The sequence below is a fragment of the Emydura macquarii genome, unplaced genomic scaffold (genome assembly GCF_026122565.2).
Source record: "Emydura macquarii macquarii isolate MOO-44397 ecotype Brisbane River unplaced genomic scaffold, CSIRO-AGI_Emac_v2 contig_691, whole genome shotgun sequence".
Lineage (NCBI taxonomy): Eukaryota > Metazoa > Chordata > Testudines > Chelidae > Emydura > Emydura macquarii.
In genome coordinates this window covers 1129479-1151473 of record NW_027130828.1, presented here as the reverse complement: position 1 = coordinate 1151473, position 21995 = coordinate 1129479, and the positions used below count along the sequence as shown (strand labels likewise).

At 43.6% G+C, this 21995-nt stretch overlaps 1 protein-coding gene across 4 annotated transcripts in view; it reads left to right on the top strand.

Annotated features, from left to right (window-relative positions):
- MVB12B (multivesicular body subunit 12B) overlaps positions 1 to 21995 on the top strand; it is a 100859-nt gene that overhangs the window by 63633 nt on the left and 15231 nt on the right. For 2 of the 4 annotated variants that reach the window (XM_067541667.1, XM_067541666.1), the window contains exon 8: positions 20953 to 21008. The exons of 1 other annotated variant lie outside the window; for it this stretch is intronic. In XM_067541667.1, the coding sequence (XP_067397768.1) occupies positions 20953 to 21008 (56 nt within the window). Of the gene's footprint in view, positions 1 to 6898; positions 7344 to 20952; positions 21009 to 21995 lie in introns of those variants that run through there. One more of the 4 variants, XM_067541671.1, reaches the window with a different exon arrangement.

Sequence of the window (21995 nt, the reverse complement as noted above, 5' to 3'; positions counted from 1 at the left end):
TTCCCACATTGGCAGTGTCTGGGCACCTCCTAAGTATTGATAAACAGAATGACAATAAGCTCCCTCTTCCTTCCAAGATTGCAGGCAAAATGATCTGCTTGGCTGGTAAGGTTTTGTTTGCTGGAAGCTGACTTGGAGAGATGGGGTTTTGCATTAAGCTCTGAGGTCCTTGGTCATTCTTGTCTCTGGAGGGCATGAGTTCTATAGTCGAACTGTAGTCCCTGCCCTCGCAGAAGCCTACCTCCATTGACCAACTGGTCAGTTTTTCCAGTGGATCATAGTTACAGTGAGACAGGTGATGGCCGTAGAGGCAACTAGGACCCATCCCATGGAGGACTGTGGTTGTTAGGGCAGAGGCCTTGAACTGGACTCTGCAGTCAATGGGGAGCTAGTGCACCAAGGAACATGCTCACCACCACTCATGTTGCTAAGCAGACAGGCTGCTGCATCCTGTACCAGTTTCTAGAGGAGTGCAGCCTTAGAGAGGCGCTTTGCTGTATTTGTTTTGCTTGTATGAGTACCATAGTTGGATTTTTTTTTTACTTGGAAGCTGCTGTGTAGTTTGGATATTTAAACAGTTATTAACCGAATGACAATTAACAGATTGCATAGACAGATTTTCTTTTGAAAACCTCTGAAATTGAGTACAGTTTGCAAAACTATCACGGCATAGTAATGACAATGAATTTTGATTTCCCGGAACTGATATTAGACTCCTTATTAAACTATGTGCATCTGCTTTTAATTTACTCCAAATAATTGGAAAATGCAATGAAGCTTTCCAATTAAAGCACGGCTTTATGCTGTTTAATAATACCCCCATAATATTATAGCTTATGAAGTGACAGGTGAGTTGGTGTATGAATAAAACATAAAGGCAGCAATAAGGGACAGAAAACCGGAGACAGTTGTTGGGGATTTTAAATGCTGGATGTAATTTGCATATATTAATCTCTTCTTTTCAGCCTTATCAGGCGTTCTTCAGTATTTGAAGTTAAAATAGCGTTGACAGGCGGGAGTACGCTTAGTTTTTTCAAGGATTTATTACTTGTATAATTTCTGATCTTTAATAAGCAGATATGACTGATCCTCATAGTTCTATAGAAATCAGTTAATTGTTCCAGATGGCGTGTACTGATTATGCAAAATTACTTTTCACACCATTTTTTTTTTTTGTGATGGAGTTTGGAGTAAAATTAAATTTTTATAGCCTTCTTATCATGCTGTTTTACAGAGGTTTTTGCACAGAAGTTGAATTTAATCTACTATATTACATTGACCAGCACAGTTCCTCCAATGGAGCATTTTGTGATTTGACAAAGAATAATAGAACACATTGCTCATTGTTCATTACTGTGCTGCTAATAAAAAGGAGTTCCAGTATCGAGAACCAGCCTGTTATTTATGAAGAATGCATAATTCACGCAGTTAAAAAATGCAAAATTGTTACAGTGATATGTTCTCTCTCTTTTGGATAGAAGATCTGGGCAGAACAAATGAAAATAGTCTTGTTGCTACAGATTTCACCTAATAAAGAAGGATTTTTTTTTAATGACTGGTATGGTTAAATTGTGGTTTTTTGTTAGGAGAAGCAGTCATCCGAGTGGCATGCACTGTGTCCTACTGAGAGGTGTCATTGATAGTGTTTTCCCTGATTAACGTAATCCGGATCACTCAATGGCATAATTTCATAATTGAAAAGCATTTATAAAGGTTGTTGGGTTTCATTTATCTAATTGAAAGCTGTTTATACAGAATAAACCACACACACAAAACCCCCTTGCTAATAAGGTTATTGTGATTCATTTCTAATGTTGACTAAATTGTCAGATGATCACAAAGAGCATGGCCCTGGTTTCCCTTCAGAATCTGTGATCCCGGCACATGCTGCACGATTGCTGCCTAGGCTCCCCTGCTCTGCCTTTCCCTTTGGCCAGCTATTCCAGCAGCCTTCTCCCACCCAGCCGGCTGGTAATGCAGGTGGCTGTCTCCTCCCTGGTGGGAGTCAGACAGTGCAGAGGGAAGTGTTGTTTACCTTTACAGCCTTGTCATCTGTCTAAAGTATCAAGTAGCGTGGCAGTTGTTCCAACGCACACGATTCTCATTCATACTCAGTTGTCTGCTGTAGTAGATTTGTCAAAGAACAATGCCAGATTCCCTTTAACTTTTTTGTTACTTTTCATTGTTTGTCCCACGCTTGCATAGGCAGGACATGAGCCTTGTCTTTGGTGGCTCTGACCGTCATGTTTTAGCTGAATCGCATTGACATGGGTGGGCAGTAGCTGGTTTTTCTCTCCATTGGACGAGTTTTAGAGTTATTGTTTGTTGGTTTTTGTGTTGTTTTAATTCTAGTGCCTTCTACCAAAACAAACACTCACATCAAGCTAAGTTCTCACAGCTCAGAATCAGTCTACTCATTCACTTCTGGTGTGGCCTAGCAGTGGGAACAAACAGCATTTTTTTGTATGTGGCATGAAAATAATACTGCTTTTTATTACACGTTTCAAATTTGCATATAAAATCCTTAACTGTCACCTTTTAGACATTTATAAAAAGGCTGAAGGTATATTCATGGTTGGGTTTAATGAATCTTACTAATCTTTGAAAAGCAAAACAACAAATGTTTAAAAAATATAGATTATGGAATTTAATTCCCCAATTAAATTAGCAAATCAGGGATATAGGAAATGGTCCTTAAAAGAGTGCTTATTTTTAACTCACTAAAAAAAGACAAGTAATTAACTCAGCCATTAAAAGGTTTAAAATTTAACTTGTCTCCCCTGCAACTGGAAAATTGTTTTGTATATTGCTATTATATATAGGAGTAATGGTATAAATCAGAAATGATTAAAAAATATTTGTTCTAATGAAGTAATAATTTGATAGTAATGCTTTTCATCAGCATAGCTTAAGGCTACATTAAGTGGACAGACTTTATATGGATTCTCTAATTTTAATCTTTAAAATGCTATCTAATGTCTCATTAAGACTTGCATATAATGTATCTTAAGTACAGTCATTAAATATAGTTTAGGGAGATTTATGTTCAGATATTGCTTAAAGATGTTTTAATAGGCCCATTTACTCTGATGATATTAATGATTTCTTAACACATATTAAGCTTCTAAAACTAGTGGTATGACTCTCACAGTGAACAAAACAATCTGTAAATGGATTGGATAATCCAAAAAGGTTGTTTTTGTTAGTTATTTGTAATCAGTTCCTCAAATACTCTCTTGGATCTGTTTAACTCCTTCAGGGTCTGGCAGTGGTCTCATTTTTTTTAAAGGTGCTTCTGTTAATTTCCATGTATTCCTATGACATACATTACCCAGGGCATTGGCAAGGTCATTGAGATCCTCTTTAATCATCTGTTGTATTTCATGGACATGTTAGGGGTTAGTGGAGATGGTGGTTTCTCATATAATGATATGTGACATAGGGGACCCTACGTTACTGCCTCACTGTGTGAATGTCTTGGACCTGCTGTAAATGAACGGTAAAACGTTACACACATTTGTTCAGTTCATAGCAACAAGAATATATTTACAGAACTAAATTAGGTACTTAAAAAATAGCCCAACACGAGGCCATTTTCTAAAAAATTCTAAGTAAAAGACTCTGTTCATTTCAATAATGTCACTTTATTTCCAACTCACAGAGAATTATTGAAAACAGAATTCTCTGTTTCAGTTGCTCTCCTTTTTAAAAAAACAAAAACAAAAAAACCCTTCTGAGTTCAGAGACTTTTATAATTACTAAATTGGTTTGTTAGAAGAAGATAATAGCAAATTTCTTCTTTTCAGGATTGAATGTTTCTGCCCTGTGGGCTAATGTATGCACAGCCCTTGCATACACAATAAGCTGTGCATTTGAAAAGCCATAACTAGCTAATAAGTGCTATGGTGTCATCCGAGAGTAATGGTTTGCTGATTAGCATAATTAATGACAAATGGTGGTGTGGAATTGGTGGATTGGTTTAGCGGATGATGAATGTATCGCAGTCCAGGCTGGATCCTGCCAAGTCGGCTTTGCTGGCTGTCAGCCCTTCTGTTCTTGCACAGGTAGACCTCATTAGTCACTGTGCAAGGGTGCCAGCTCATTTTCACTGCTGTTTTGAGCACAGAAAACTTAATAATACAAGCAACTGCAGTGTCCCTGTTTTCTTTAAGCATTTTCTCAAAGTCTGTTCTTCCTACCTAGCCAGTAGCTCATTCCTGTTTAATTGTCAAGGAATTAAAGCAGAATTCTATTCAGGCTCTCCATATGGTGCCAGGAGGTTATGGAAGGTGTTATAGTGAAGCTCCACTAGGTATCAGTATTGCTTTTGCAACAGAGAGATGAATTGCTGCATCTGTGTGAAATATTTTGTGGGTTGTAAATGTTCTTTTTCCTGTGAGGGTAGGAAAGATGCAGTAGGCAGCCACCCATGCTATGAGACGGGCGCGTTTCTCTGTGACATGATTAATCAAGGTTGATTTGCATTCACAAATGAGACTGATAAAAATGAAGTTACCTTTTCACCTTTAATGGAGGGGGGGATTTCTGGGGTGTCTTTCCTTTTAAGTGATAAGCAACTCCTTTACCAATAAGGATGAAAATCCTTCATTTGCATTAGCAAAGGGGGCTAATTATTATATAGTTAATTAGCATCTGGAAATGAGGATTATCTTAATTACAAAGCACAATTTCCCTAATAGCTACAAAACTGTAAGTTTGATCTGTGTGAAGACTGGTGACTATTATTATGTAATTAGTAATCATATTAATGGTGCAGAGTATTTAGATATAATTTGCATATGCAAATGAAATTTACCTGATAGAAATATGTGGCCCTTCTAATGACTCAAAACACTTAAAACTTGAAACACTTTCAGAACTCCAACTTCTTATTTGCCGTTTGCTGCTCCTCTAGGTAACTCTTCCTCCTCGAGGACACGTTGGCACCTGGGTGGTTGTGTAGGGCCATGGGGTCCAGGATGGAGAAGGGTGACACACCCCCAGGGAGCCATTGTGGTTACATCCCGACTGTCGATAGCTCCCTGTGTTGATTTTCTCTGCTCTTTGAAAATCCACCCACCTGCCTCCGAAGTAATGTGTCCTCTCATTCCCCTCAGCCGCTCTGCTTTTACAGCCCTTGGCAGCCCCGTGGATGTCATAGATGTAGCTCCACCTCATCAACTTCCTCTCTCTCCTGAGCTGCAGGTTGTGCTGCTTTGGGTGGTAGTCAAGGTTTTTCCTCCAGGGACTCATGCACATGCTCCTGGCCCCGGGTGTCCTGTGCTCATGGCCGTGCCTGCTTTGCCACCGTTAAAGATGCTGTTTGCATTTCCTCCACAATGCTGCTTATTCGCACACCTGTTGACCTTGGCTGGTCTTTGGGTTGGTCTTCTGAAGTCTATTACCCAGCCTGCTTTGCCAGTTCACAGCTGTCTCGTGGGCATGTGGGCTACCAGGTTCTAGAAAAACCTGTCTGGGGTGATTGTGGCTGCCTGCGTCTGCCCTGTCGCCACTTGTAGCCTCTAGGCCATTTATGGCATTTCTTTGCTTTCAGATTGTACAGGCTGTAATCCCATTTTATGGGCCAGCTCGAGCACCTCGATTGGTGCTTCCTGCCTTGGCTTGCAGGAGCCCAGATTTGGTGGCCTTCTCCCAGGCTTTTCCTTTCCTGGAGGAAGGGAGGGGTTCGAATGGCACCATTCTGGCCATCCCAACTGGTTTTGTTTTAGCACCTCAGTTTGTCAGTCTTATTGGATGTCTCTTGCTCCCTGGTAAAGTCTCTGTGTTTAACGGCTGGAGTGTATCTGTTCTTCTTGTTACTGATTGTTGTTGTTCTTACTGCACCCATAAGTGTGGTAGGTGTTTTACAGAGCAACTAGAAAGACTAAGTCCCTGCCATGAATGGCTTCCCATGTGGTTTTTACCTCTGATGCCATGAGTGAGGGTGCGAATATGAGGCAGGAGTAGAGGTAAGAAGGCCAAAGGGCACAGCAATACAATTCACCCACAGATTGGTTTGTGTACACAGGGACAGCCAGGAAAGCTAAGGCAAATCAGCTGAAGGCGAAAAGTCAATGTCATAAGTTACAGCTCATGAACCCCTGTGGGGATGCTCTCACTCAGGAGTGAAGTGTCCGTAGTGCGCTGCAATATAATCCTTTCTGGGAGGATAGAGTTAAAGCAATCTGAGCACACTTTTTACTCCTGAATAAGAGTATCCATATGGAGAGGCTTAACATGTTTTGATTTACATGTGTTGGCTTCACACCTTTTAATCAATTTGCCTTAACTTTCCAGTCTGTCTCCATGCAGAGGCAGCCTTAGTGTTGAAGATAGGGGCAACAGGTAAATGCATAAAACTCCTGCTCTCCTGGGAGGAGGGTCTGGGACTGTCCTATGCCTGGAATGTTTCTAACCAGATGAAATCAGCACAGAGACATGGGAAGCACTCCAGTCTTGCTCTACTGATCTCAGAGACCAGCTCACTGTTGAGCAGGATGCTTCCCGCCAAAGGATCATTTCCTCAGTGCTGCTCTGGGAGAAACAGGTTTGACTTTTCCTCCCGTTCATATTTGTGGAAGGCCTGCCTTCATTTTGACTGGCTCATGAGACATGACGCTTCCAGGAGGTGGCCACTCAATCTTCTCCAACACAGAACAGCGTGTATACTTTAAAAAATGAATTCCTCCAAAATAAAGCCCTACGAAAACAAAATGCTACATTGCACTCACCACTGTACCCTGGGGAGAGGATAGGACACTGGCCTACATGTAATGGCTGTAAGCCACTTCACTTAATGCATGACTAGATACTGTGGCGATGACAGTAGTATAAGAACCTCCAAGACTAGAATAGTGGCCATTGTCAATACAGTGCCTTCTTTCATCTCACCGTTCAGATTCATTCCCTTGACTAATGAGACACCTCTGGTTGAACGGAAAGTCCCGAACACTTCATTATGACCTTTGGATCATGCAGCATCTCCCTAGAAGAATGGGTAATCGTACATACCCAGAAATGGAGCAAGGTACCACATGACCTCCATCTGAGCAAAGAAAAAGGAAAGCCCCCATGGCACAATACTGTAACACAATGCAACACGTTCCCTAAATGTGCTCAACTTCCAGCCTGTGGGCTGAAAACAATTCAACTGCAAAAGCCAAGAGCACTGTAAGGAAGCAGCTGGTGCTGATCAGGTAAAGGCTCATCAAAAGAGAGGTGTTTGTAACCTCAAATCTCGAAATGCTCCTGCTAATATGAGCATTGCTTGGGGTTTGTTTTTTTTTCAGATTTAGAACTAAGTTGTACATGCATGCATCTCTACGTGCCTATGATACAGACAGATATTTACATGTTTAAAGAGTTCCAAGGAGTCTCTCTCGCATTAAATTTAGAGCTGATGGTGACTGAAAAATGCCTACGTTCTTCTTCAGCTCTAAGCCCAAGGTATCAGAAGTGGAGGAAAGCACACAGCCTCATGCCACTTTGGGAGAAGTTCACTTAGCCTTCAACTAAGACACCGTTTCTCTCTCTCTCAGACTCTGCTCCAGTCCAGTACCACTAGCCTGTGTAGGTACATGGTCGGGTCTAGTTAAGTAAGTATTGCTGCCTGGAAGTGATACATCCCCGGGTGAGATCACTGAAGTTCAGTATGGGAGGAAGACTTCAAACGAAAGGGTTTATTAAAACATAATAAAGTCAAGAGCTTAGTTCCTAAACACTTGCGGTTTGAAGGGCACATTTGAAGTCTTTCTACTTACCTCCAGTGCTGGTACAGCCACGGCTCGGAGGGACTGTTTAGCTGTTCCTATTCTGCACTTGGCATTTTTATTTTTTAGCAAAATCAAAGGCAGGAGTGTTTTGGTTTTTTTAAATGTTTTTTGCTCGATCAATCAGCATGGAACCAACTATGTTGCACCAAGTTAGTGGCAAAACCCAGCAGAGATGTAGAGAAATTCCAAAGATTGAGTTCCAATTAACAGAAGGAATGTTAATAATTTTAAGTTTAATAATAATTCAGTCAATTATTCTTCTGCTTTTAATTAATGTTGTTCCAAGTAAGACAGAAACCTTCCATTGCTATCTCGAGACTGAGCCGCCTTCCCAGTCATGAAGGCGCCCATTCCTCATAGGTACTAGTGTGGGCATGGGATTGAGCTAGCAGTTGCCATTATATCTGCAGCGTCTCCAGTTTACTGTTTCTGACTGGGCACCAGCTACCAAGTGTAGGCCACACTAGCTATCAGTCCTGCCACACCTGCCTGGTGTGGCTGTCCTTTGTTAGTCACCACCTGAGTTGTCTGTTCATGTCCTCTGTTGTTCCTCATGTGACGGGCATGTGGATTTCTGGCCTCTGGGAATTAGACGTTACAGAAATCATGCTTTGTATATCAGCTGCAGATAAGGATTCTCTTTCCTCCTCTTCCTGAACTCTTAGTCCAATAGAATTCCTTTAAAAGAGCCACTGATCTTGTTCCAAGATTGTTCCTCTTCTGGGTGCAGTGCCTGCCCCATTAGAATTGTCACAGAGAGGGAAAAGTCAGATGGGGGTTCACTTTAAACGGGGAAAATGTTACAAGCCAGAGAACCCACTACAGGTTTGCAGCGCTCCTGGCTCAAGACTCATTTTAGATCACACTCTGCACAGTGACATAGCAGGTAATTATCAGGTGAACTGGAAAGAGGAAATGTGATATCTGGGGTTTTCATGAAGGTTCAAAGCTTTAATTTGTACGTGCATTAGGCAGGTTCTGGATCCGTGTGGGCAAAAGTGTTGCAAGGGACATCAAAACTCTCAGTGTGGAGTCAGAGAATAAACAGGCTGAGCTCAGTACCCCGAAGCTAAACTTTCAGATCTCTCTGCCTGGTGCACAAGGGCAGCCTATCCGCCTGTGCCCTGGGACAGAAGGTCTGGCAGGAGCCCTGTGTGTATTCAGTATTAAGGACACTTAAAGGAGAGAATAACAAGCAAGTACATATGTATATCCTGTGGCTGGGGTGACTGGAGTCTTTCCCATCATTGTATATAGAGCCCTGCGCAGCTGCAAAATTTGTATCCACATCCGGTCTGCAGACATGGTCTGTGGATATTCGCATGATCCGCAGATGCAGATATAAAGCAGGTACCTGCAGATGTGCAGGGCTCTAATTGTTTGCTGGCCACCACCACCTTTACTGAGAGTTGGATCTCAGCATGCAACACTTACTCTCTGTGAACACTCCTCTTCCTCCCCAGAGCCTGCGCCATTTCATGCCTTCTCCCCCATTTCAGGTAGCCAGTTTGCCTCTCAGCTGAGCCTCAGAGATCCTTAACCTGCGTGATCCAGCACTTTTTGAATGCTCATCCTGTGCCTGCGGGTCAGGAAAGAAGGTCTGGGTTTGACCCTCTTCTTTCCATCACTCACGTTCTGGGGGCCAGGCTCTCTGATCTACCGAGGCCCCGGCGTGCCATGCACAGCTATTTGGAATAGCCGGTGGGGCATTCCCCTTGCGTGGGAGGACTCTCTGGTCATGGAAACCTGTGCTGCCCCAGCTTAAAGGGAGAGCCATGGCAGGAGAGTTCCAGAGACAGGATGGGATCAGGATGGCGGGGGAGGGAGGGCAGAGCTCACTTCCCTCCCCCGATCCTTCCTTGGCACCAATCTGTCCATTATGAACCTCCTGCCATTGGGGCCCCTGCTGCTCTAAGCTCTGTTGGGGCCAGCAGACCCACGGCCAGCTCTCTTTGCAGCCCAGCTGTAACATGGTGGTGAACTGGGGCCAGGATATCAGTAACTTGGCCTTGCCTTACATGCCTGCAGAATAAAAACGAACCTAGGCGTCCTGGGGAAAAGCCCTCCATTCCCCCTGCAATGAGAGATGCGTCACAGCTCGCCATTGTCCCGTCTCAAGAGAACCCCTGCTCTCTTCGCCATGGCCCAGTGTGAAGCACAGGGATGTCCTTGTTCTCCTAGCACAGGTCACGGCTCCTCCCCGCCCAAAATGCTCCGTGTGGTAGAGGACTGCTTTTATTTGCTCTCATTAGGCTGCTTGACTAATGACTGGATGAGTCTACTGAGCTGTTCAGGGACTGGTGGACTCGCGCTAATCCTCTCCGAGCAGTCTGTGAAGGCAGCCTCTGTTGGCATGGCACAGATGGCAGGCTCAAACGGCAAAGTAAACTACAATATGTCTTGGAGACACAGTCAGGCTGCAGCTTATTTGTCATGTCATGGAAGCCTATTGGGTTAGGAAGTAACTTTCTTTTTCCCCCGTCTCCTGGTTGGACTACTCTGTTGGCGGGGAGAGGAGCTGGAGACAGGTCACAATAAACAGGGTCAGTTTCTTAACATTTGGGGACTTTTCTTTGTTTTAAAAAATAATAGCTGAAGGTGGGTCTGGGTGTTCAGCCCATCAGTCAGCAACCGCAGCCTCCGACCATTACAGGCATTCTTGATCGCAGGGGGTTTGGTGAGGCGTTTGGTGGCAGTTGCTGCTGTTTTGCTCTCGTTAGTGATGTGAACATGCACATCGGTGTCACTCCATCTTGGTCGAAGTGCACCGTAGCACAGAAAAACACAAGCATTTACTTTTCAGGCTTGATGTTCAGATTACTGTGGACAAAAATTCAGAGCTTCACTATACAGGATGGAGAATGTGGCTTATTCTGGAAAACTTCCACCCTTCTCTTGATGCATTGCAGACTATTGTAAAACATTTTTCCATATTTATGAATAATTTTCCTCTGTAGAAAGATCACTCGACATTTCCCCCAATTTTGACCTTGGTGTGCTGCAGTCTCCCATGTGTTTTGTAAAGCACTTGTTAGTAAAAAGGATCAAACTTTGCTAAATTTGATATAGGATTCTCAGCAGGAGGTAGAAATGCACTGGTGAGAACCAACGCTTTGGGTAGGTTGGAAGTTACATAAAATGCCATTTTTAGCAATACAACACTTTGTTCCGAAAGACAAAGATTATAGAGAAGTCTTACAGAAATGTATGGAAATTTTAACTTCTTTCTAGGTTTTTTAAATGATTCTATGGGATTTAATAGATTGTCATGTCTCTGCTATTGAATCCGCTAAGATGGTTTTCAGAGAAAGCTATTAGTATTTGTATTGCCATAGTGCATAGGAGACCTGGTCATGGATCATGTCCCTATTGTCACAGGTGCTGTACAAACACAGAACGAAGAGATGGTTCCTGCCCCAGTGGGCTTATCATCCAGATCAGAGGCTTTTCAATTCAATTCTAATAATTTTCAAGAGTAATTTCTGTAGAACTCCACTGATGTCATCCCTACTGCATCTGCTCCAGAATGAAAGCATTTCCATCAGTCTGCTCAGAAGCCTTCTCGACATACAGTATTCCTCTGGCAAAGTGGAGAGATGTTGCCCTCTATTGCTGAAACCTACAGCCTTTCAAATGGCGAACGGCTTTGTTACACGGTAGTGGGTAAGAACGAGGCAAAATACAAAGAACACCTGTGCCCCCATCAGACCTTGGCCTTGTAGAGCTGCTGCCTTCCCCAGCTCCCCTTGGGCATTCACCCTGCTGCTTTCGCTCTGAACCCAGCTGGTAGCACGGGTGGTTATTTGGTCTCTTTCAAAGCGCGCCAGTCACAGCCACTCCTGGCGTCTGATGGAAGGATTACTCCTGGCATGACTTTGGCATGCCCTTACTTGTCAGACCTCTTCTGCCTCCAGCTCCTCTCCGGGTGTCACACACCCAGTTCTATCCTAGCATGTGTCTGTAGGCAGCCAGCCTGCTCTCTGCTGGAAACATGACTTCTCCTCCGCCTCCGAGTCCCCCAGCAGCCTGTCCTATAGGGCGCAAGCTCCTGGAGATGGAAACTCTTTATTTTTGCGCCTTGTAAAGCATTGAGCCCGTTGTCATGACCCTATAATTAATAACAACAACATTGAGTACATACCTTCAAAGGAGAAAAATCTGCATGATCACAGCAGATGCATCAGAAGGTGGCTCTTGTCCCTGCATTCTGTGCACACTCCACGGATAGTGTTGGGGTTGGTTGCAGATTGAATAGACACCAGGGTTGGGATTTGCAAAGGAGTCTAAGGGAGGTAAGTGTCTGGCTCACATTTGAATGTCAGTGGGATTTGAGCACACACTGTCCTTAGCTTCCATTGAAAATCCCAGTCTGAGACAACTCGTGGCCAGGTTTCCATATTAATGGGATTGATTATTTATATGACAGTAGTACCAAGAGGCGCCAGACAAGATCTGAACCACATTTGTGCTGGGCACTGTACAAACATGTATTAAATCCTTGTCCCAAAGAACTTGGGCTATACACTGAATTTTTTCCATCTCGTCTTAGTGAAACGGTATCTTTTAGCATTTGGCCTTGGTGTCCATAAATGAAGCACGGTGTCTTTTTAGTATGTTAATTTAATTTCAAACTGGATTCGGATCCTTTGTTTGGGTAGCTGCCAGAAAGTTGCCAGCATCCTGTGTCTACCATTAGCTTGTTCCCACGTATTCCCAAGTTTTTGAAGGAAACAATGAAGTCCTTATTTCCTCTGGCAGTAGTTTAGCTGAGAAAGAAGTTTTCTTTAACCAGATGAGCTTTGCCATTTTTATAAGACTGTTTTAAGGTATTTTACGAGATGCTCGTCTTTGTAAAATACAAACACTGCACTATCATTTCAGATCTGGAGAGACACTTACAAAATGTTGTACTATTACACCAAGCTGGTTCTAGAATCAAAGATAATTTAAATGTTACAAGTGGCAGCAATATATTCAGTGTTTTTTCTATTGGATTAATTACGTTTAATTTTCAAGCAATAAGAAGGGATGTTTTTGTAAGGTTTCTTTTTAATATCAGCAATTGAAAATTCACATGTAAAAGGCTATGCCAAAAAAAAAAAGCAATAAAAGAAATGTAAAGCCATAAAATCTTATGGTGAGAATTTAAGTGGAAAAGTGGCAGTTATTTCCTTGGGACTCTAGGTTTGTAAACTCTCCCAGGGCTGCATCTCCCTCCCCAGGGTGTGAAGGATTAGTGCTCGCGGCAGTGTGCACACTGAACCCTCCAAGCTGTAAAGCAGCGATTCATCTACACCCAGGAGCTAAATATGACAATGTTCGCATTTTTCATTTCCCTGACATTACCATTAATAAAGCAATGATCCAAAAGAAGCTTTGCTGAGTCTGTTCTTTATGCTTCCATCACTCACGACTAGATAATTTCACACAGGATCGTTTTTAAATTAAATGACGATAAAAGCGCTCTGCTGTTCTGTGTTCACTAGTTCATAGAAGTCTATCAAGTCATTAATGTGTCATGACAAACTGCTAGATGGATACAAGAGTAATTAATTATTTGCATAAATAACAGCTTGAACTTGGTGCTGTGAACCACAATGACGTATGCATTATAGTGAGGGTATCGCGGAATCTCTCATCGAGGTCTCATGAAAAGAGTTAAAACTTTACATATTTGAAATCATATTTTCATCATTTTTTAAATGCTCAAAGGTTTGGCTTGAGTTTTGATGCTCTTTGTATTATAAAGTTCTTCATTAATGGCCCCTTTAAGGAAGCATCTGATCATTGAAGTTTTCAATGAACAATTCTACAGATTTTCATAATCACCATTAATCGCCACATATTTTTCAAGATAATCGCAGCAATTATTATTGAGATTCCTCGTGTATGTTCACATTTTAGAAAAGAACAAGTGCTTATTATACTGAGTAGTGTATTGAACTACAGTCTTAAGTTCTTTGTCATCTAGAAACTCATTATGTTCGCTGATGCTGCCTCTGAAAGTTCGTCAGTGTGTTTAAATTAGGATAGCATTGGCAGATCTGATTATTTAAATCTGGTAGCTTTGCTAAAAATATAGTTATTCCAGGAAGATGAATTACTAATTTGACAATTGAGGTTTGGTTGGAATCTACGGCATTAGGAAGAAGGCAGCATCTATCGTACAGCTAGCAAAGAAGGGTGACACATTTTTTCATATTAAAGAGAGAATTTCCAAGTGAGCTAACAAGTTGTATAGGAGACAGTTTTGTGACATGCCCTTTAAAGGTTAATATTAAATCTTAGTAATATAACAACAAATTGCACTTGGAGACATATCAGACCAGTTAAAAGTGAATGCACTCTTCTGCAATTCTACATCAAATGAGAGATTGTCATTTTGGCCCTAGCATCCATCATCTGCTACTTCCTGTTGAGGGGATTCCCTGGAAGATTCTGTCCGTCCCGTTTTGTGGTTTGTAGGAATGGAATTCTCACTTCCGGCTCCCTGGGACTCCTTTATCTAATTCCAGTGACTGAGCTGTTGAATCCAGGAAGGCCTGGATTGTCCAGGGACACTGAGTTACTTGGTGCTGCCACACTCAGAGATGGGGGTTTTGGGGAGGCTGTACTAGCTGCTGGGATCCCATGCTTGGATCTTTTATGGATGAAAAGAGAATATTCCAGTCACTTTACATATGTTTGTACAGGGTTATTGTTTAGATACTGACGTTGATATGACCTCAAAATACATTTCAAATCTATGTGATTACTGGGAACTTCACACCTGTATGGAAAAGCCCTACAACATTTAATAATGAATGATAATCTTTCTATAGGACTTCTGCATCACCCTGAGGAATGTAATGGGGAAATATATCCCTGCTCTAGCTTCCTGTAGGATAGGGTTAAAACCCATAGAAAGAATACCATTTTCTGTTAAATCTTGTAGGTCTTCAGAATGATTTTTTGTAGATCCCTATTGTTGTCTTGCCTACTTAAATTCTATAGCACTCTCTGAAAAGAGACAGGTATGTAACTAAGCCATGCTTCTTCAACCGCTGTTGGCTGAGAATCGCTTGAACCCAGAAGGTTCGCAAAGTCAGTCACTGCCTTAGTATGAGTTTACTAGATTCTTGGAGGAGTCTGGGAGCTTTCCACATGTACTTAGCACACAGTGATGGGAGGAGGAAGCGAGCAGTGTAACGACGAGGGGCCTCCAGACAAACGCAATCAGGCCTCATCTGTAGAAATAAAGGTTTCTGGGTTTGGTTTCTGGAAACCTTGGCTTAGTTGTTTCTACAGTGCGCTCTGCCCGGAGATCGGTCACTGATGAGTCTTTCAAGACAAAGCCCGTTGGGTGAGTGTTCGTCTTTGTTTCTCAAAGCGGTCTCCTAAACTATGGGAGTAGTCATTCTCCTTGTCCGTATCAAACACTAGTTGTATTCCATGCCCCAAATGAACAGTCTAGGCCATAGTATTTCTCCTGCAACCATCCTGAGGAAAGAAATGTTATGAAATTAACAGTTCTGGAATTAACAGGCACTGGAACCACAGTTGTTAAAGATCTGCTGGCACATCATGAAAAAAGTGGGGAAATGTTTGATTCTGCCGAGGGACCCTGTTTTCTCTAGTTTTTTCCCTTGATGATGATTCCTGAGGACACTGTCTTACAAACCAGGGTCTTGCTTTGTTTAGTTAGGGGTTATCTGATTTGCTGCTTCCCTGTACTACGTCCTCACACCCCTCAGTTCTCTTTACAGTGGCTGTGATGCCAAGCTGTGGATCAAGTGACAGATCCCCAATTCTGCGACTGTGCAGATGTTGGACCCTGGTAGGTCCCAGCCATACAGATGCAGGATCGGGGTCTTAATATTTAATCTCTCAATAATACATTTAATTGATATTTTGGTATGTTTTAGAGTGGAGACTTTATGGATGAGGAGTCTTCTTTTTTTTGCTCTTTACTTGCCATAGATAGTAGGATTGTCTCTCACTCCCCTTGTCACTGGTTGTAATGTATACTTCCCATTTATTTGTCCTCAAAATGGCTGCTGTAGGGAGCCATACCTTCTTTGTTCAATGCCATCACCAAGCTGATGATGATTTTCCTTGGTGATCTTGGGGTGAAGAAGTGGAAGTAGAAATGCAAAAGCATAAGCTCTATTTTAGGTCTTGTATGTGGAATATTCTACATTATCTGCAGTAGTAATTATCCAAGAGTCCTAGATGTTAATTCGTTCTTACGGTTTTGCTGACACTTATAATCTCTTGGATCTTCACTTCCATTGTTTCCGTTAAAATGAACCCTTCAGCAGAAGGCAGGCTGGTGACTGGCTCTCAGGAGCTGATATCTGACATTCTTTTGGGGGAATATCGACAAAAGCCAGCCAAAGGGGAACATAGAAGGTGCGGGCCAATCCTGTAGAATGGACAATGTCTTCTTAGACTACAAATACACCAAAGGAAAACACTAATACTTTTAAAAGAATTTTGAAGAACTTTGCTAATAAGAAGGATCATGCGTAGCAATGCTGCCTGTGCACGTTTGTCAAAACTGCACCAGTGCAACACAAAACAGGGTGAAATTCCAAAGGTCAGGTTCCCATGATGACTCTTAACTTGGCTACACTGAGGGAGATTCAGGCTCACACAAGGCCTGTGCCTCACATAAGCCCCGTCTTTTGCCCTAGGGTGAATTTCACTTGTGTTGTGTATAAAACATACTTTTAACAGAAGAAGCAATAAGTAAAACTGCTACACATCCTGTGAGCAATGGAACTGAGGTTATGTTGCTGTGGGAACCTTCATTTTTCTAATTACTTGGCTTTTTAGCTGTTAAGCTAGGAATGTAAGAGGAACAAGGTATATGAAAAGCTTTGCCTGTTAGTTTAAAGTGGTTTAAATGCAGTTACCCAATGTGCAGATTCATTGTGTTCCTTTATTTTTCAACTATATCCCTTATACAGAATATAAATACTTAGGAGCTAGATCCTGGAACTCTCCATCTTGTGAGTAAATGCTCCCCAGTGTGAATAATGCTTACACCATCCAGCCTTGGGTCTCCTTTTTATTGTGAATCAAGAGGTGTTAGCTTTGGAAAGAGCGTTTCCTTGCCCATCCTCCAGCATCTCTCTGTTCTATCCATTCATGGTGGTGCTAGGCACCCTCGACAGCAGCACAGTTTTTCTTCAAGGACCATCTGAGCAAGCTCTGGCAAATGAAAGCAAACATCGCAGTCCTTGGCCGGTGCGTCGCTAACAAGCTTTGAAAGTGACCATCAGAATGTTGATAGTGACAGACCCTTTTCCATCACAGATTACCAAGGGCTTCTGAAAAGTAACAGGAAAAGAGAATCAAAGGTTGTTGATGGTTATTTTCAGCATGGTGTTGGAGCAAGGGACACAGAATGAAAAGCCTCCTTCAGTTCTGATGTCATTTAACTTTATTATGAAATGAACTAGCTGCCAGGAAATCGCAGTTCAGCACCATCTCCCGCGGCACTTTCGGGTGAGCCGCGCCGACACGCAGCACCTCTCGAGCAGCTCTGGTAATGGAAACTGTGTTTCCTTGTCTGTGTTCTTCTCAGTCATCATGTGGCAGCGACAGCCTCCTCTGGAGCTAACATCCACATTGGTTGAAACCTCTCCTTCCCTGGGGATGGAGCAGACACTTTACTTCAGTGCTAATGGGATTTGAAAAAAAACCACGTGAGAGCTGGATTCTGCCCCCACATTCGCACTCACATCTCACTCTGCAGAGCAGCAACGCTAGCCTCAGTGTAGCTACTAATTCAGCAAGAGCAGGGGAGTGGAGTCTGGCCCCAAGTGAGCAAGGGGCACAGGGTCATAGAGCGCAGCGTGTTCGGTGGAAACCACCACCCCAGCAGCCAAGTGCTCCACTGCCTGACAGCTCGGGGACTGGCTGCTTTGCTGGGCTCGCTGCGGGTTTCTAGGGGCAACTGTGCTTGGGAAAAGGGAGGGGGGCTTCAGTAAGTGGAGGCATGCAATGACTCTCTTCTCCCCCACACCCACGTCCTGGCAGCCTCCCCATCTCCCTGCAGTCCCTTGTGCTTTGTTGTTAATAATTATTTAGGCCAGAGGTTCTCAAACTTTTTAAATGGAGCCCCCCTGTGGACTTTTGTCTAACAATCGTACCCTCCTTTTCCCTCTTCTGAATGCTTCCCGCGCTGTAGGCCCTGGTTTTTCCCTGCAGGGGGGGCTCAGAGGAAGGGGGGCACAATTGTTAGGGGAGCGCTTCCCACGCTGTAGGCCCTAACAATCACGTTCCCCCAAACCCCCCCTTTCAGAAAAAACCCTGGGCCTAGAGCGCAGGCAGCGGGGAGCGCAGCAGCAGCAGCCGTGCAGGGAGCAGCGTCAGCGGCAGGGGGCTGCTGCTGCTGCAGGAAGTGGGTGGCAGCAGCTGCTTCCGTCTCCGGGGAACGGGGAGCTGGACAGGTTCTGTCCCCTGCTCTGTGCCCCCCCCCCCCCCCCGATCCATCTCCCGCCCCCCCGGGGGCACAGCCCCCACTTTGAGAACCACTGATTTAGGCTACAGTATTGCCCAGAGTTTGCCAATGAAAATGCTTAGCAAAATCCTTGCCTGCAAAATGTCAATGTGAGCATTAATGGACGTGACTCAATGTGGTGGTGGGATCACATATTCCAGTATTAGTCTTGCTAGCCAGTTGGATTCCGATTCCTGAGATGCCCCAAAATTGCTACAAACACTTGCAAGCCTGGGCTTGAAAAAAGTACATATAAAAATCAACATTTTAACTCTCCCTGGTTGTGTCACATGTTGGAACAGCTGTGGTCCCACCCGCACTTTGTGTTCAACAGGTGGGGGTGGGGTGCAGGACTCTTCAGACCAGAAGAGATGTCCATCGGCGCCTTGCTTTGGCAGAGAACAGAATAGTGCAGCTGTGAAGCGAGGATAAAGATACCAGTGGTAACCCCTTCGTTTTGCTAGGAATGATTCCCACACACAGATTTGTCGGGGCGCAGCCTGCTCCCAGCAGGGCTCCCGTTCTCTTCCAAACACTCTGCCCAGCACTCTCCAAACAGCTGCCCCTTGTGTCAAACACAGGGACCTAGCTGGTGGGGAAAACCTCTTTACTTACACACACACACACACACACCCCTCCCCCCCAGTACAGGACTGGTGAAGGGACAGGCAGTGACAGCTTAGTGTTTTATTTGTTTAAACTCTCCTGAATCGGTAGGTCTTTCAAATCCTTGACTTCTAGTGCCTGCCTATAAAAAGAACAGCTGAATGAACTCATTGTTTTCTGATTTTTCCCTTTAATGTATTTTACAAACAGTCTCGTGACGGGCCTGACACGCTGATTCCTATGTATGCTGCTTTCACTTTGGGATTACAGCATTAATAACATACTTCCATGCATCATGCCATTTTTAAGCATGATCGTTATGATAAAGGGCATATACTTAATTACAGGCCTGCTTAATTACAGCTCTGTTGAAGCTCGTTTGTTTAGGAGAATGCTAATTGCGCTACTGAGCCTTTGGCACATCCTTACTTTCATCTGCTGTTTTGCTCTGCACTGTGTATCAGCGTTTTTTTAAACTACAGTCTCACAAAGACTGAAGGAGCCTAGTGATGTGTTTCTGTGGATGTTTTGCTGGTGTTAGAGGAAAAACCAGACAAATCTTGGGTTATTTCTTTCATTTCTTTAACAAAAGCCATTGTCTGACTGAACAAGGCATCTCTTTGCTAGTTTAATTAGTGCTGCTGGCCTTACAGGTTTGAGAACTTGCTTGGCCCTGTGGCACTGGTTTTCATCTGTTTATTTTGTTTGTTGTAACACCGTCGCTGTGCATTACTGCCACCCAGCACCCTGCCTCCATCTGAGTTGGTTTGTCAGAGGAAAATTATATACAGTGAATGTTAAATGTATGAAAACCTTCCTGCAGCCATGACCTTAACTCCTCCATGTTGGTTGAGGTACGCACACAAAACAAAGAGGTGCAGGAATCCTGGCCATTTTAAATCAGAGCCCAGGAAATATTGCCCAGGTTCGCTGCTTTTGGGAAGCACAACTGTTTGGGGTTAAAGCAGGGGCCTTTGCAAGCATTAAACCTGTTTTTCTCAAAGCTAGGCTGTATGTAACCAAGTAAAAGACAGGGATAAATTACAAAGCCTGTTCTAGACTTACTACACTGACTTGCAGATGTGCCTTTTTCCGAATGTTATGGAAGTTGCTGAGAGACAGAGGTTCCAAAAATAAACTAGCTGACCTGGGCTACGGTGCCTTTCAGAAGCTTTCCTTGAGGTTGCAAAGGCAGCGACAGTGCAGCCAAGATGGTCGTTCTGGTTTAAAAGAGAACACGACCCAAAGTATATGTAAAAACCACTCCGTGTTCCTGAGGTTGTGCTGCAAACCAAGAGACTCACAGCTACCCCACTCCTGGTGCACTGGTTACGCAGTGATTTCGCTGGTCTCCTCTGCCGGTTAACTGTGTGGTTAGTGTAGTATATTTGCATTTGGTTATTTGCTGTCTAGGTTTTTCGTCCACAGTAGACAGCAAGGGAAGGTCATTTATCCTGAAGGTCTGGGAGACTCCATTTCATCTCTAGTGTCAGGATTTTTTTTAAAGGATCGCAAACAAGTTTCTCAAACTCCCAAAACCACCTCCTAGAAGTCTTCCTGTGTGACGCATAGAACTTTGTGTTCTGGGGGGCAAAAATCATCTTGTCCTTTGCACCAAACATCAGTGTATTCTCTCAGTAGGAAAATGTACTAGATCATGAGAGCTCCTTTTTATGGATCAGTTTATAAGCAAACTCTTATTACACAGTAAGTGACAAATGGAGTGTGGCCTTTTGAGCCATCTGCATTTGTTTTCGGCTCCAGACACTGTCTCGCTTGAGAGGCTGGTTCTGTATACAGCCCAGCCGAGTTGGGAGCAAATTCACAGAACACAGTCTATATAGCTGTGCCCATGGGCAGAACGATATTGGATTGATACCTGACTCCCTCCTCCCCCATGTTTTGAACTGGCAATACAATTGGGAGAATTAACAGACAGCCTGCCCTGGTTGATTTGCACTCTGGCATGTTATTGCCAGACGTCGATGTGATTCATACATGGTATGTCTTTGGAAATGCAGTAAGTTATTGTACGTCAGAGTATCGATGTCAGATTTCAACTCTCTGTTCATCTGTATTTTTCAGCAATGGATGGAGTGCCTTTTATGATCTCAGATAAGTTTGCCTGTGCTCCTGAAGGGGTAAGTTCCTGTCCTTGTCATTCTCGAGGGTAAAGTTCACCTGGTGTGTAACTGGTGCATAGTCCTTGTGCTGGCCACCTGCACGAGGATGAACTTCACCTTAGTGACGGTAGCTGCACCTGAGAACACGTTCCTCTGACGCCTGGGTGGCTGTTTAGATAGTGTCACCAGATTATTTCTGAAAGGAAATTCCTGCGTTCACTGAACACTCCATCACTGCCAAGGTAGGGAGTCATGTAAATTCTGGGCTGCATTGCTACCGTCCGTCTGTTTTAAAAAAGGAGTAAATACCTGGTTTTCCAAATCCAAGTTAAATCTTTTGTGCCTTCCCTGCACAGAGGTGACACTTTGCTGCCAACCTTATTACTTTCCTCTCGTATCCCAGAAGGTCAGTACAGTGTTAATGACGTGGGTACTGCCGACACTCCTTGGAAGTTCGAGATATTGCAGGGTTCTTTTCATCCCTGCTATTCCTAATTCCGCTGAGAGCTGTGCCAGGCCACAGTGAGACCTTGCACCAGTGTTGTGTCAGACTGGCAAGGCATCTGCAAGCCCTCCCCAGTAGCGAAGGTGGCAGGAATAGTTGATCTCACCAACGCATGAACCTCATTTGTGTTTGGTGGGAACCCTTCACGTTTCATTGCTGCTGAGCAAAAGTAAAATAGTTTCCAGCCTGCGTCCACATCTTTGTTAGAACTGGCAGCCCTCACTTCCCAGGAGCCTGACGTGCTGGTTGGGGTGTTCTAGAAATATTAATTAGTCCTAGGTGGTGCCTCCATTCTAATGAAATACAATATGCTCTTGAAAAATGCTCGTGATTTTCCACGTGGAGTGCAAGTAACTTTAGCTGACCCAACTTAGCTAGGTTGCCATGGCTATGCTGGCAGAATTCCAGTTTCCGTGGAGAGAAGCTGCGCTGTCCTGTTTACCAATTCCAGTCTAGAAAGTTTAGAGAGGCTGTTATGTCCTAATGATCCAACAGCTGGA